Source organism: Hipposideros armiger, unplaced genomic scaffold (genome assembly GCF_001890085.2).
Source record: "Hipposideros armiger isolate ML-2016 unplaced genomic scaffold, ASM189008v1 scaffold_738, whole genome shotgun sequence".
Lineage (NCBI taxonomy): Eukaryota > Metazoa > Chordata > Mammalia > Chiroptera > Hipposideridae > Hipposideros > Hipposideros armiger.
The window spans coordinates 389972-402312 of NW_017732088.1; the positions used below are offsets into that span (position 1 = coordinate 389972).

Genomic DNA, 12341 nt, shown 5'->3' on the forward strand with positions numbered 1-12341 from the left:
AGAGTTTTAAATGTAATTTAGATTTGTATATGATGTAAACATCATTTAAAAATATTAAATTGTTTTACTATTAACAATGAGTTCATTTAAATGAGTTCATGAGACCGTAGCACGGTTAACCTGGTATTTGGACCAAACATCTCTAAGGCAGCATTTCTCCAAGTCTCTCTGGAGAACCGTCACCCTGAGACACTGTCTGCAAAACGGGTTCGCTGGGTACACTTTGGCAACTCGTGCATACAAGAGTCCTTTCCAAAGGATCAATTCATGTTAGCAGATGAAAAGGCTTAACTCTTACAGGAAAGAAGCCCATGGATGTGTGCCTAACCTAGCATTCCCCAGACTTACCTGAACACAGAAGTCTTTTCCGTTACAGCAATTCTTGGAAACACTTTTGGGAATGCTGCTTTAAAGAACACTTGGTCTCAATAATGGTGTTTGAGCATCAGGGACTGTCTCAGTCCATTCCCAGCAGCTTAGGCGTTTTCGAGCTGGAAAAAGCAAGGAAGGGCCCTTCCTATTAGGGACTGATTGTGTCCCCCCACCCAATTCATATGTTGAAATCCTACCCCCGAAGGTGGTGATATCAGAATATGGGGTGGTGGCGCCCTCATGAATGGGGTTAGTGCGTTTATAAAATAAACCCCATAAAGCTCCCCTGCCCCCGGTGCCCTGTGAGGACACAGCGAGGAGGTGCAGGCCATGAACCAGGAAGTGGGCCCTCACTGGACTGAATCTGCCAGCACCTTGATCTTAGACTTTCCAGTCTCCAGAGCTGTGAGAAAGAAATGTCTGGTTTATAAGGCACCCCATCTGTGGTATTTTGTTATAGCAGCTAAATGGACTAAGACAGGAACCTATTAGAGTTTGTTTATGCTCTTGCTTAGAAAGTCATCCTTTTATTTTTTTTTTGGGGGGGCAGAGTGGAGTTATGGTGGTTGTAACACCTGTTTGAGGAAATCAAGTGGCCTGTTGATACTGTCACCCCCCATCCACTAGACGAAGTCACTGATAGCTCTCAACGGGCTCCATTTGGCAGCCATGTATTAACATCAGGGTCAGTTGTAATAGGCTTTCATTATTGGGATATAAAGAGTAGATAAAGCACCTAAGAATTCTAATCCTGTTGCTGCCTGCCTTTATAAAGTATTTTTTTTCAGTTCTCTTATGACAGATTAGGGGTTGTTAAACATTACAAGAATCATTTCTATGCCTTTCCTACTACTCACTGAACAAGTATTACATGCCTTCTGGCTACGCACTGTGCTGGGGGTACAAAAGCAGAAAGAAATGCTCTTACCTGCATTTGGGAAGACACTTTGCTCTAAATTATTGGAAATACACATGTAAGGGGTTGAGTTAGAGAAACCTTAGAATGTACCATGACATCTAAGAAAGGTGTCACGATTGTGACACTGGAGGGGTCTTTTCAGCCAACAATCTCATTGAACTGTAGTGTTATGAATGGCACTAGTAGTCTGAACTCAAATGCTATAGAATTCCTTCAGTCTTTAAGAAATACATTTTTCCAGCACACCAAACAATTCTCTAATTCTCGGTGGGCACCGACTTGGGTGTCCTACAAATTTAATTCAGTTATGACACTCTCTACCTGGAGTTAAGTGTCAGATACTCCAGATTAAGGGCTCAGTCCCACAAGAAAGCCCTCATTTCAGACGCCTGTTGCAAGTCTGGGTTATCACCTGTGCTTCTGACTGACTGGCTACAAATCTGAGCTTCCCAAAGACACCCCCTCGGGTTGGATTAACTTGCTAGAGTGGCTCACAGAACTCAGAGGAACATTGACTGAAATGCTTACCAGTTCATTATAAAAATTATTATAGACACATAGGAACAGCTAGATGAAGAGGTGCACAGGGCCAAGTCCAGAAGGGTCCTGCTCTCTGGAGCTTCTGTCTCCATGGAACTGAAGTGCACCACCCTCCTGGCACATGCGTGCATTCTGGTTCACCAACCAGAAGCTGTTCCGTCCTATTGGGTTTTTGTGGAGGCTTCATTGTACAGGCATGATTAAATCATTGGCTACTGGTGACTGAACTCAATCTTCTGCAGCCTCTCTCCTCTCTCCAAAAGTCAGGGGTGGGGACTAAAACTTCCAACCCTCTAATCATGTGGTTGGTTCCCCTGGCAACCAGCCCCTATCCAAGGGTTACCTAGGCGCTTTCCAAGTCACCTCGTTAATGTAAAAAAAGCCACCTTTATTGCTCTTATCAGTTAGGAAATCCCAAAGGGTTTTAGGAGCTCTGTGTCAGGAACGGAGACGGACCAAAGATAATATTTCTTCTAAGTGACAATATCACAAGTACCAAACCAAAAATTTTCACTTAACAGGTTTATTTTAGCGGCTCAGTTTTATTACAGTCTCCATTTTTGTTGGATATATTTCTATCTGTTCTGCATAGATGGCATATTTATTAACTTTTATAGTTGACTTTTTCATTTGATATTTGCTGCTACCTGGCCTGAAGTCAGGAGGATAAAGCAAACTTGCTTGGTGGAAATGTGGTGCAGCGTTGAGCTTCTCGGCAGAACTTTACTTGGCTGTGGACTTCAGTGTCAGCTTTTCTGCCTCTTCTTTTTCAAATCCTGAACAGACGAGAGATCTTCCCTTGGGATACCGAACACAACACTTACGAAGTTCTTGGATGACAGCCTGACACTGAGATTCCCTGTAGTTGTTGGCTGAAAAACAGACAGGCAGACCCCAGTCATGATCTCACAGGACTAAGACAAAGGGAGTTTTACATCACTGCTTCCCACTCCTTTTCACTTTATTGGATCTACAGACCTGAAAGAAAGAGGTGGTACCCAGGGCCACTGAATTCTCCCTGATTTAGAGATCCATCAAGTTCATTGGGAAGAAAGGTGGGATTTACAAAGTGGTCAAAAGATATTTTTATACCGAGGGTGCCAAACAAATGTATACAAAAGACTTGTTTTCATCTTTTGTTATCAGTATATATTATTACAATTTTAATAGTTTTCCTTTCTTAAAATGTACATACATTTTTTGGCACCCTCTGTATATAATTTCCTTTTCTTTAAGGTTGTTACTAGCTTATGCGCCTTTTTCTAGGGCACATATAAGGGGTTTTTATCCTCCCCCCTTTTGGGGAGTCACTAACTCCATTCATAATTTGGTGAATTAGAAAAATGCACATACCGTGCATGTTATTTTGCACAGTTTAAGGCAGCTGGCTGGCTCGTAGACCTTCCCAACCAAGTCAGTGCCTTAGAGGTTCCCAAACTGCAGGCGCAAGGTCAAATTCAACACCTTTTTACAGCTCTGAGTTAATAATGCTTTTTTACAGTACAAAGAGTTGTTCTCTCTCCTTCTCCAACAAAGACCTCCTGGTCTCCAGCCTAAAATGTTTGGTCCTTTACAGAAAACATACGCAAACCTCTGCTATATACAGACCCCAAGTCAAAGAGCACTTGACCTAAAGGTTCTAGGTCAGCTGCAGTTGATCTGAGTCCCTCGATACTAAAATGGGGTGCATGGGAGTTAGCCCAGAATTGGAAAGACAATTCTGACTAGTAAGGGAATATAGTAGGGTGGCTGAGTGCAGGCTTGGAGCCAGATCAAAGGGATTCAAGTCCTCACTGTACCCATTACTAGCTGTGTGACCCCGGGCAAGTTGCATAACTCCTGTGTTGATTTCCCCATCTATAAACTGGGGGTCACAGTAGCATCTACCTCATGGATGAAAGGATTAAATTACTTTTTATGTTTAAAGCCCTTTCGGCTGTGCTTGTCATCCAGGGAATGTGAAATGCTTTCTCTTAGTCCTTCCAGGCCTCAATCCTCCCACACAGTAGCAAGGGGGTGCAACCAGCTCTAATTTCATTCTGGTTCTCCATTAGCCACAGGTTGCTAATCAAATTAGCTAAAAATTTATTTGGGAGATGAAATTGATTGTGAAAAAGATTTTTCGTTTTTCTTAAATTTGGAGGAAGGGAAGAAAGGGATGAATAAAATGGCATTATTACACATTAACATTTTAGATTAAAATATTTTATAAAATACTGCTTACATCGTAAAATGAGAAGTCCAAGAATGAAAGTTAAAAGTCGAAGTATACAAGCAAGGGTTTTCTTTGGTGCTGAGTCTTTGAGTGAACTCAACATTTTTGCTTCCTACCTTTTTATGTTTTCATGGGCATCCATCTCTATTACTGTACTTCAATAATGGGAATGATGATTTTAAAAGTTGATTTTTAAATGCAGACAGTCTAGTAGCTTTTTTCTGATTGTTAGTGCCAATAATCATTTGCTGATTGAAAAACATAAAATCCTCTGGCATTTGGTCCAATTTATTGGCTGATTTAAAACCAAATGGACAAATCCCATCAAATATGCTTTAGTTAAAATTCACTTTTGCCTTAAAGAGTTAGTTGTTGACTTCGGCAGCCTAAATCCAATTGTATTTTCAACCCTGCCCCCCTTCTAACCTGATTTTTAAAAAGTGAGCTGTCAGCCACAAAGTATAATCAACCCATTTTAAAACTAGTCTTTTTTAAAAAAGGATTTTGCTCAGCTTAGTAATTTTCAACTCTAGCTGCACTTTAAAATCACCTGGTTAGCTAGCTTTTCAGACGGATTCCTGCCCAGATCCCTCCCTGCCCATTACTTTTTATTTTCTGCAACTTTGATCATACAGTGAGGAAAATCTTCAGGATAAGTTAATTATAGAAATAGTACATTCTGAGAGGAGTTAATGTAGCATGCTGATAAAAAGAACAATTGGTCTCTTGTAGTTAGTTCACAGATAAAATGGAAACATAAAAAAAAAGCCTTGAACATAGTACCTTGTAAACATTTCTGTATTTCACAGGCTTGTTTCTGGCACGGATCCTTCTGCAGCATATCCAGAAAACTAAAATAAGAAAAATGATTTTTATTTTGTCTTTTATCCATAAAGACTTTAAAGCCCCTCTAGAAGGAATTTTCTTCAGAGGCAAGCAGTATGCCCTTCCAATTGTTGCAGGACAATTACACTAAAAAATACTCTTCCCATTCATAGGATGAATCAGCTGTATTTTTATAATATTTCATTCAATTTGGAAGATATAAATAGCTTTACATGGAAAAATTTCCCCTTGAATTCAATCAACTCATCTCGAATACTGTAAACCAATGTCGGGCTAGAGGAGCCGACGCCGCAGCCTGAAGGGCCTGCCCACTGCCCGGCCGTATCATTCACAAAACCACCCTTGGTAAATGACTAAACTCCTTGAGCCTTTTTCCTTATTATTTGTGTATCAAATGGGGATCATACCTACCTCAAAGCACTGATGGGAGGATTAAATGTTATAAAGTGCATAGAATGGTGCCTGGAAGGCATCAAGGATGCCTACATGGTAGCTATTATTCCCAAGATTTTTGGAAAGTAAAACTAAGGTTTTTAATGCACATAAACTATTATAACTTTTAACTCAGGAAATTCTTTATCAGGTAGTAAATGCTTTCCTAGGAATCAGCAATATTTGGTGCTATTATTACTTCCTGAGAAAGGTGCTAGTTAAGCAGCTAAAATGGTTTTTGGCACTCTTACAGAAAGCAACTTATTTAAAATATCTGTAACCAGAAAATAAATTTAAGTGCCCATGACTTTGATCAGCAACTTTGAATAATTTTCAAGACACAATTTCAGAAAGGAAAAAGGCCCAGGAGCCTTTGTAGCTAATTCCATTAATGCAAATAACCTCCTTTTTTTCCCCCAGAGACCCCTAAGTTCTCAGTGGATCCAAGTTAGGTCAGTACTGGGATGGGAAACACTGGAGCAAAACCTAGGATATTTACAGGATGGGAGAAGGAAAGGCGGGTGAATTGCTGCTGGGCAAATAAGCGACCAATAGATGTTGATGCTGCTAGGAGCTGCTCTCTTCTCTCTAAACCAGTACCAAGTCCTTGGTGATCAGAGCATCTGTTCTGTAGCGGGTGCTGACTTTTGTGGGATTCATCAGATCCCGGTTCCAGCTGATGATGTCCATTAAAGGTTCTATGGCAATTTCCAAAGGAGTCAATTTCAAGTTACGTATCCTGACTAAGTGCTTTCTGCCTGCGTAACCCTCTCTCTGCAGTTCCACTTGCGGTGGTCTTCATGACCCTTCCTAAACTTCTGTGTTCTTGAGCAGTTTGTCAACCCACTCCCTCCCCCAGGCCCACAGGTGGGTGCACTGCAGTGGTGGATGAAGTGACTGCCATATACTGAACAGAACAGAGCAGCATGTCTTCCTAGAATCCCAGCACCTGGAAGAAAAAAAAAAGAGCATTAAAACTACCAAAACCAAATAGAGTGAAAAAAGAAGGGGAGACAGGGGAGCAACCAAAATACATACCCGGTTAATCATCAGGCAAAAGCTTAAGCAACAGCTCCTGTACTCCCCTGACCTGTCAGAAAAAGAGAAGTTTATAGAGCACTCTGTTATGAGAGTCCCGATACAATGGAAAATGAGTAAGCGACATGTGTACCATTAAGTGATGCTGGATCTGCCACAAGCGAGAGTTGTTATCCATGTAGCGCTCCTCAGGGTAGAGTTGCCACATGAGAGGTAGCTGGGAGGTAAGAAGGTGGCTTGGCCTAGCTGCGTCACCTAAGGGAACCTGAACCTGCTGGACTCGTGCCCTTAGGAAATTCGTGTCCTAATGGAAAGAAGTGATCAAAAATAAAATCAAAGCTTCAGGATATTGAGGCTAATTAGAAACTAAGTTGCTTGAAAGCAAAATCAATAACAAAGAAGCAAAATGTAGGCAATTACCTCTTCCAGGACGGCCACCCACGTGCGCTGGTATTCGTCTCGGTAGATGCCCTCTTGGTGAACCCAGAGGTGATCGGGCGGGGGCCCCACATCCTCTCCTGACATTCTGGGCTTTGAGTTCCAATTCTAGCCCTGCTTTTCTCCACCTAAGCCTGCAGCACCCGCGCACAGGACACAGGTGTGACTTTTGGGGTTTGAATGAACTCACCGGGGGAGCAATGTGACCTGGTGCTAGCAACTACCAACCAGAACCAAACCTCACATGTCTGTCTACTTGCACAGCCTAAATGGAACCAAGGACATCTGATGCACAACACTGAAGTGACACTCAGGCAGAGCCTCGGGGTGACAACGAAGCACTCAAGGATTTGGTTAGGGAAGGAGTTCTGTGGGAATGGAGGACTAGCACTACAGGAAGCTGGGCAGTGGTCCCAAGTCTGCATTCACAAAGCAGTGTCTGACAAAATGCAGTCAGCAACCGGCTATGCACAGGCGCGTGCCTCGGGACACACTTATTGGGCAGGAGTGCAGTGTAACAGACACACGAATGCCATCTTCCCCATGTAAGACTCCCTTCCAAACAGTTTCCAGTTCAAAGGCAACATTGTGAAGGTCGAATCATGTGCATGGCTTTCTAAACTGAAATGAAAAGCTTGTTTTCAGAGCAAACGACCTATTTATCAGTTTACTTAGAGCAGCTGGGCATTTCCAGAAGGGGTTTTTCATGTTAGGGAAAATAAGGTTGCTTCATGGAATTTTTCAGCTGCAAGAGACTTTGGGGATCATGGTGATTCGGAGCTGAATGAGAGAAAATGATAGTTATCCACCTAAGTTCTTGTTTCATTTTACTAACACTTCAGGATGTCATCAGAGCCCATTTCCCCTCAGAGTTGTGGGTTGAAACTCTTGATTTCCCAAGTCAGAGGCCATACAAGTCCCTCTGCCCTTTGAGAGGTGTAGAGAAATCCCACCTCCTGGGCAAAGTCTGCGTAAGGCAGGCTGGCCTCCTAACTGCATAAGGATCCTCCGCCCAGCCCTGTACCTCATTTCAGGGCCTCATAATAACTTGACCTGCAATTTAGCAGGAAGGAATCTGCTGGAGCTGGCTCATAGTGTCACAGCGTGCTTTTCACTGTGTTTCTACCTTTGGCAGAGCACAGGTGCAGCACTGGGGGATCTGCCCCGCAAAACGAAGGCCTCCTATTCCCATTAGGTGGGAAAAGAACTGCAGCACAGCTTGGGAAGCTGTTCAACCCTCAAGTGAGGATGCCAAGAGCAAACGGGATGCCAGGATGCCGGGACACAGTATGATGCAGCCCAGGACAAAGCTAGCCACAGAGAGCTAACTGAGCTAAACTAAGCCCTTTTTCCAAGGACAACAACCTGAGTCTGATTTGTGTTTTTTCTTAACGCTGTTGTTAGTTGACCTTCCCTAACAGGAAAGTAGAAAATATCTTTTATAGACTTAAGAAATGGTCTGACTTTAGCAACTCATTTAAGAACATCACAGTTACTTCACCCATTGTACGCTGACCGGATCTGACTCTGAGCCTATTATCATAAGCCCCCATGTCTCTCATTTCAGATTCACCTAAACTCAAAACCCTTCTCCTTAACCAAATCAGGATTTCTCTCATTGGCAACACCACCCCTCCCAATCTTGCCGACTCAAAACTTACGAGTTATCTTGGACTTCTTCATCTTCTTTAGTTGTTATATCCTAAGCTCCCGTCTTGCTCATTTCAGATTCATCTAAAGTGAAACCCCTTCTCCTTGCTCTCAATGGCAACCCCAACCCCTTCTGATCCAGCAGACTAAAAACTTACGAGTTATCTTGCTTGGACTTCTTTATGTCCTTCAGTTGCTACATCCTGTCTGTCACCATTTCTTGGAAGCAGTACTCCCACCATATTTGTGATAAACTTTCCTCCACATTCCAGACTCATTTCTAGCTCCATATCATTGACCTTGCTTCTCACTTGCCAAAAATGTCTCCTGAGGCCTCCTTGTCTATCTCAGTCCTATCACAGCACAGTGCAGGTGCCTGCCTTCTCTATGAAAACTTCTTGCCTCTTATGATTACTATAGCATTTACGTCTAAACTAAAGCTCACATTTTGGCCTCTAATTAGAAATTGCCCTCCTTATTTGTTCTGCTTATTTCACAAGTCCTGTCTCTCCCCATATACATTATTATAAGCTCTCCAATAGCAGGAATGATACAGTACTGGGCACCCTAAGTCTCAAGTACTAGTCAAATAACATTCCTGTGCATGGGTGGATATGGTGAGTAGAGAAGGGAAGCAGATGAAGGTCACATATACACAGGTAGAAACTGATTCTCTAGGTGTCAGTATTATATAACTATATATTTTTTTCCAAAGCCTTTTTTTCCCCATTTAACACATACATTTATTCTGCCTCTCCTTCTCCCCACGGCTTTCAAAAAGAGTGATACAAACAAAAACCCAGTATTTTGATGTTAATATCAAAATAAAATATACGCAAGTCTGGATTTTCAGCACAAAAGAAGTGTGGTCACTTTTTTTTAAGTAGAAACCAAGTGTTAAGGGTTTTAGGACCATCTCAACTTCACAGATAGATCCTAGTAACAACCAACATTACTGACATTTAAATTTGTTTTGAATGAAAAGCAAAATTTTACAGGTTACACTGACATTAAAAGGAAATAACTCCAGTGGAACACAGAGTAAACTAATTAGAGACGGTACTCAGAATCACTACAAAGGCCTATGAATCATTACAAAATATTCTCAGAAGAAAGGGAGCGTGACGTGCTGCTGTGACCCAAAGGCTAGCACGCTGGGCTTTGGCAGGATGAGCCTGGGAACAAATCACAGCACATGACTCTGAACTTGTGTATGCCACCACTCAGCACGCAGGCCCAGGGAAAGTCAACTGCAGTGATTAAGGGGCTGCAAAGCTGTCATATGAACATGAACCAACATCCTCAGCAGAGAAAAGCAAAGGCTGAGAGGAATTAAGATCGAAGCCCACAGAATCAAAGGTTATATGAATGGGATACCATTTCCCTCAATGTGATTCTTGGAACACTTGCCCCTAGCTTTTTCTTTGGTCAAATAAGTTTGGGAATCTTGTAGAGGAATAAAGCACATTAACATGATACAAGCTCTGGCAAATTAGGTAGTAAAGAAACTTTATTTTGTTTAACATTTCCCAAATTTATTTGACTAGAGAACATATTTGTGCACATGTCACTTGTTCACAAAATTCAGGATCCCTTGAACTGAGCTAAATCTCCTAAAACCTCAAGATAAACTTAGGTACAAGGTGCAACACAATACACAGAACCTAAACCTGTTCCACTAAACTCAAGGAATACTACCGGCTGCAAATTCAAACGAGTTTAAAAAAAGCGTTTACATAGCTTTATCATCCATGAAGGCACTAAAAAAGATTGTCCCCACGGGAGTCACCTCGATGCCAGTCAGAGACCACACTGGCTTAGACAGATTATTTCTTAGGCATTTTGTAAATTATGTTTTAAATGGATGATATACAACATAGAAGCGCTTCTGCAGGTAGTAATCTAAGTAAAACCATTATTGTTTTCCTTTACAGAATGAATTATTTTGTATCTTTTTAAGATAGGATAATTTGCTTTAATTTCCAGGTGTTTTAACAGTTTTTAAACATTAATCAGTTGAATACACTTATTTCTTTTGAAGTCAGTTAATAAACTCATCCAATTACTATGGTGAAGTTACCAAGGGTATAGGCCCTGGAGTCAGTCTGGCCTGTGTATGAGTCCTGTCTTTGCCACTTACTAGCTTGGTGACCCCAGACAAGTTAACCTCTCTACATCTCAGTTTTCTGAGTTGTAAAATGAGAACTAAAGAACATATTGATCCTAATAGTCAGCACTTACTTAGCACTTCCTATGTGTTTTATATATATTGAATCTTTTAATAATCACCTGATTAGATGGATACCACTATTTCCCCCACTTAAAGGTGAGGGAAGTAAAGTACAGAGAAGTTGGGTAACTGGCATGAGGTCACACAGCTAAGAAGCTGCAGAGACTGTGTCCAGTTGGGGCAGTTTACATATACAAGTACATAAATGCTTAGTAGATTGTCTAGCACATAATAAGCTTGCCATACATGGTAATAGTTTTTTCCTACTCCAACCACACGTTTACAGCTGTAAAATGCAGCCATGAGCATTATAAAAGTTAGAGAATGTCATTCTGGAATATGAGATTAACACCGCCAACAAACAAAAGTTGTTTTTTTCTTGAAGATGCCTAAAAGCACTTTATACTCAAAATATCCCATCACTAAACATTGAGAAGAGCAGCCATTCTTGCCCCATCAGGTCAGAGCATACTAATCATGAACAGTAATTGAAAATAATATATGGTGCAAAACTGAAACGCAATAGAAAATTTAGATGGGTCCAATGTAATTGCACACTTGAAATTTCTCCCAAGCTTCGTCATTATCAAAATTAATCATGGAAAGATGTGCCATGTGGTCCTTAAGCAGTAGAAATGGGGGTTGCTGGCATACATACCACACAGAGAGTTCTATGGGTGTGGGCCCTGTGTGTGGGGAGACCTGGGTTGGAACTGACTTGGGAGAAAAGAGCAAAGCATCAACACCTCTTCAAGTAGAACCTTGGGAATGTTCCCTTTCCAGTACTGCCATGTCTGCCTGGCTTCAAAACGACACAGGGAATCGAAAACCAGATCAAACAAACAAACGCTGATGGGCTGTGGAGGCGGCACGGCATATATTTTGCTTTGATTTAGAATCGTTCCTAAAATCCACGTGATTCCTAACCTTGGCAGTTGGAAGATCTGGACTTTGAGATACGTCAAAAGAAAATTACTTTTACACATAATTTCACCATGTCTGGTATCATTAAGACAAGGAGAGCTGAGGAAACTTGTACAGAACTACTGTGATACGTCAGACCTTGGATAAAACCTCAAGTCCCCCACTCCCCTTCCTTGCAACAAATAGATACTTAAAAGCCTTTGTAGAAAGTAGCAGCAGCCAAGCGTAAGAGTGATACTTTTTCAGATACAGTATAGCACTGCTTCTGCAAGAGGTTACTCACATGAATATAATGTTTCTTGGGCTAATTAATCCGCCTCTAGAGCAGCGAGGCTACAACTTCCAGGTCCCCCAACCTGGGCCAGTCAAGCCGGGATCGGGACGTGAGCCCGGGACGAGGCGAGGGGCATCCGGGGCCGAGGTCACCCGAACCGAAGTTACGAGGCAAGGGCCGGCAACCGGAAGTGGTCCAGGGAGAGTGGTACAAAATTCAGGGGCCGTAACTTGGAAACAAAACAAAATAAAATAAAACCTTAACTATCTTAGGACCGAATTTCAAAAGAACGTCACCCTGGCTCAAGAGGTTGGAGCGCGGCGATGCCGCCTCAGGGCTGTCCCCAGAGCATGTAGGCCGCGCGTACGGCTCTCCTCTGCGGGCGGGCAAAATGGGCGCCGGCGCTCGGGAGGCGCGTGCCCGGGCGCCCGGGCGCTGCTCAAAGACCACGTCCGCCTGAGGC

General features: G+C 42.3%; 2 protein-coding genes across 5 annotated transcripts; both read right to left on the reverse strand.

The window, feature by feature from the left end:
- Positions 1 to 2338: 2338 nt before the first annotated feature.
- CMC4 (C-X9-C motif containing 4) lies at positions 2339 to 12341 on the reverse strand. The gene is made up of 3 exons (XM_019627638.1): positions 11888 to 12341; positions 4830 to 4897; positions 2339 to 2703 (listed from the first exon to the last, which is right to left on the reverse strand). The coding sequence occupies exons 2-3, from the start codon at positions 4885 to 4887 to the stop codon at positions 2555 to 2557; spliced, it is 207 nt and encodes a 68-aa protein (XP_019483183.1). The 5' UTR covers positions 4888 to 4897; positions 11888 to 12341; the 3' UTR covers positions 2339 to 2554.
- Positions 2679 to 12341, reverse strand: MTCP1 (mature T cell proliferation 1). 4 transcript variants are annotated; one of them, XR_002122260.1, is made up of 7 exons: positions 11888 to 12341; positions 6783 to 6934; positions 6496 to 6666; positions 6363 to 6414; positions 5824 to 6273; positions 4830 to 4897; positions 2679 to 2703 (listed from the first exon to the last, which is right to left on the reverse strand). XR_002122260.1 is itself a non-coding variant. In XM_019627637.1 (4 exons), the coding sequence occupies exons 1-3, from the start codon at positions 6885 to 6887 to the stop codon at positions 6367 to 6369; spliced, it is 324 nt and encodes a 107-aa protein (XP_019483182.1). In that variant the 5' UTR covers positions 6888 to 11881; the 3' UTR covers positions 4904 to 6273; positions 6363 to 6366. The 4 variants fall into 4 exon arrangements, 1 of the variants encoding a protein (XP_019483182.1); XR_002122261.1 differs by lacking the exon at positions 11888 to 12341 and adding an exon at positions 8462 to 11881; XR_002122259.1 differs by lacking the exon at positions 11888 to 12341 and having other exon boundaries at positions 6783 to 11881.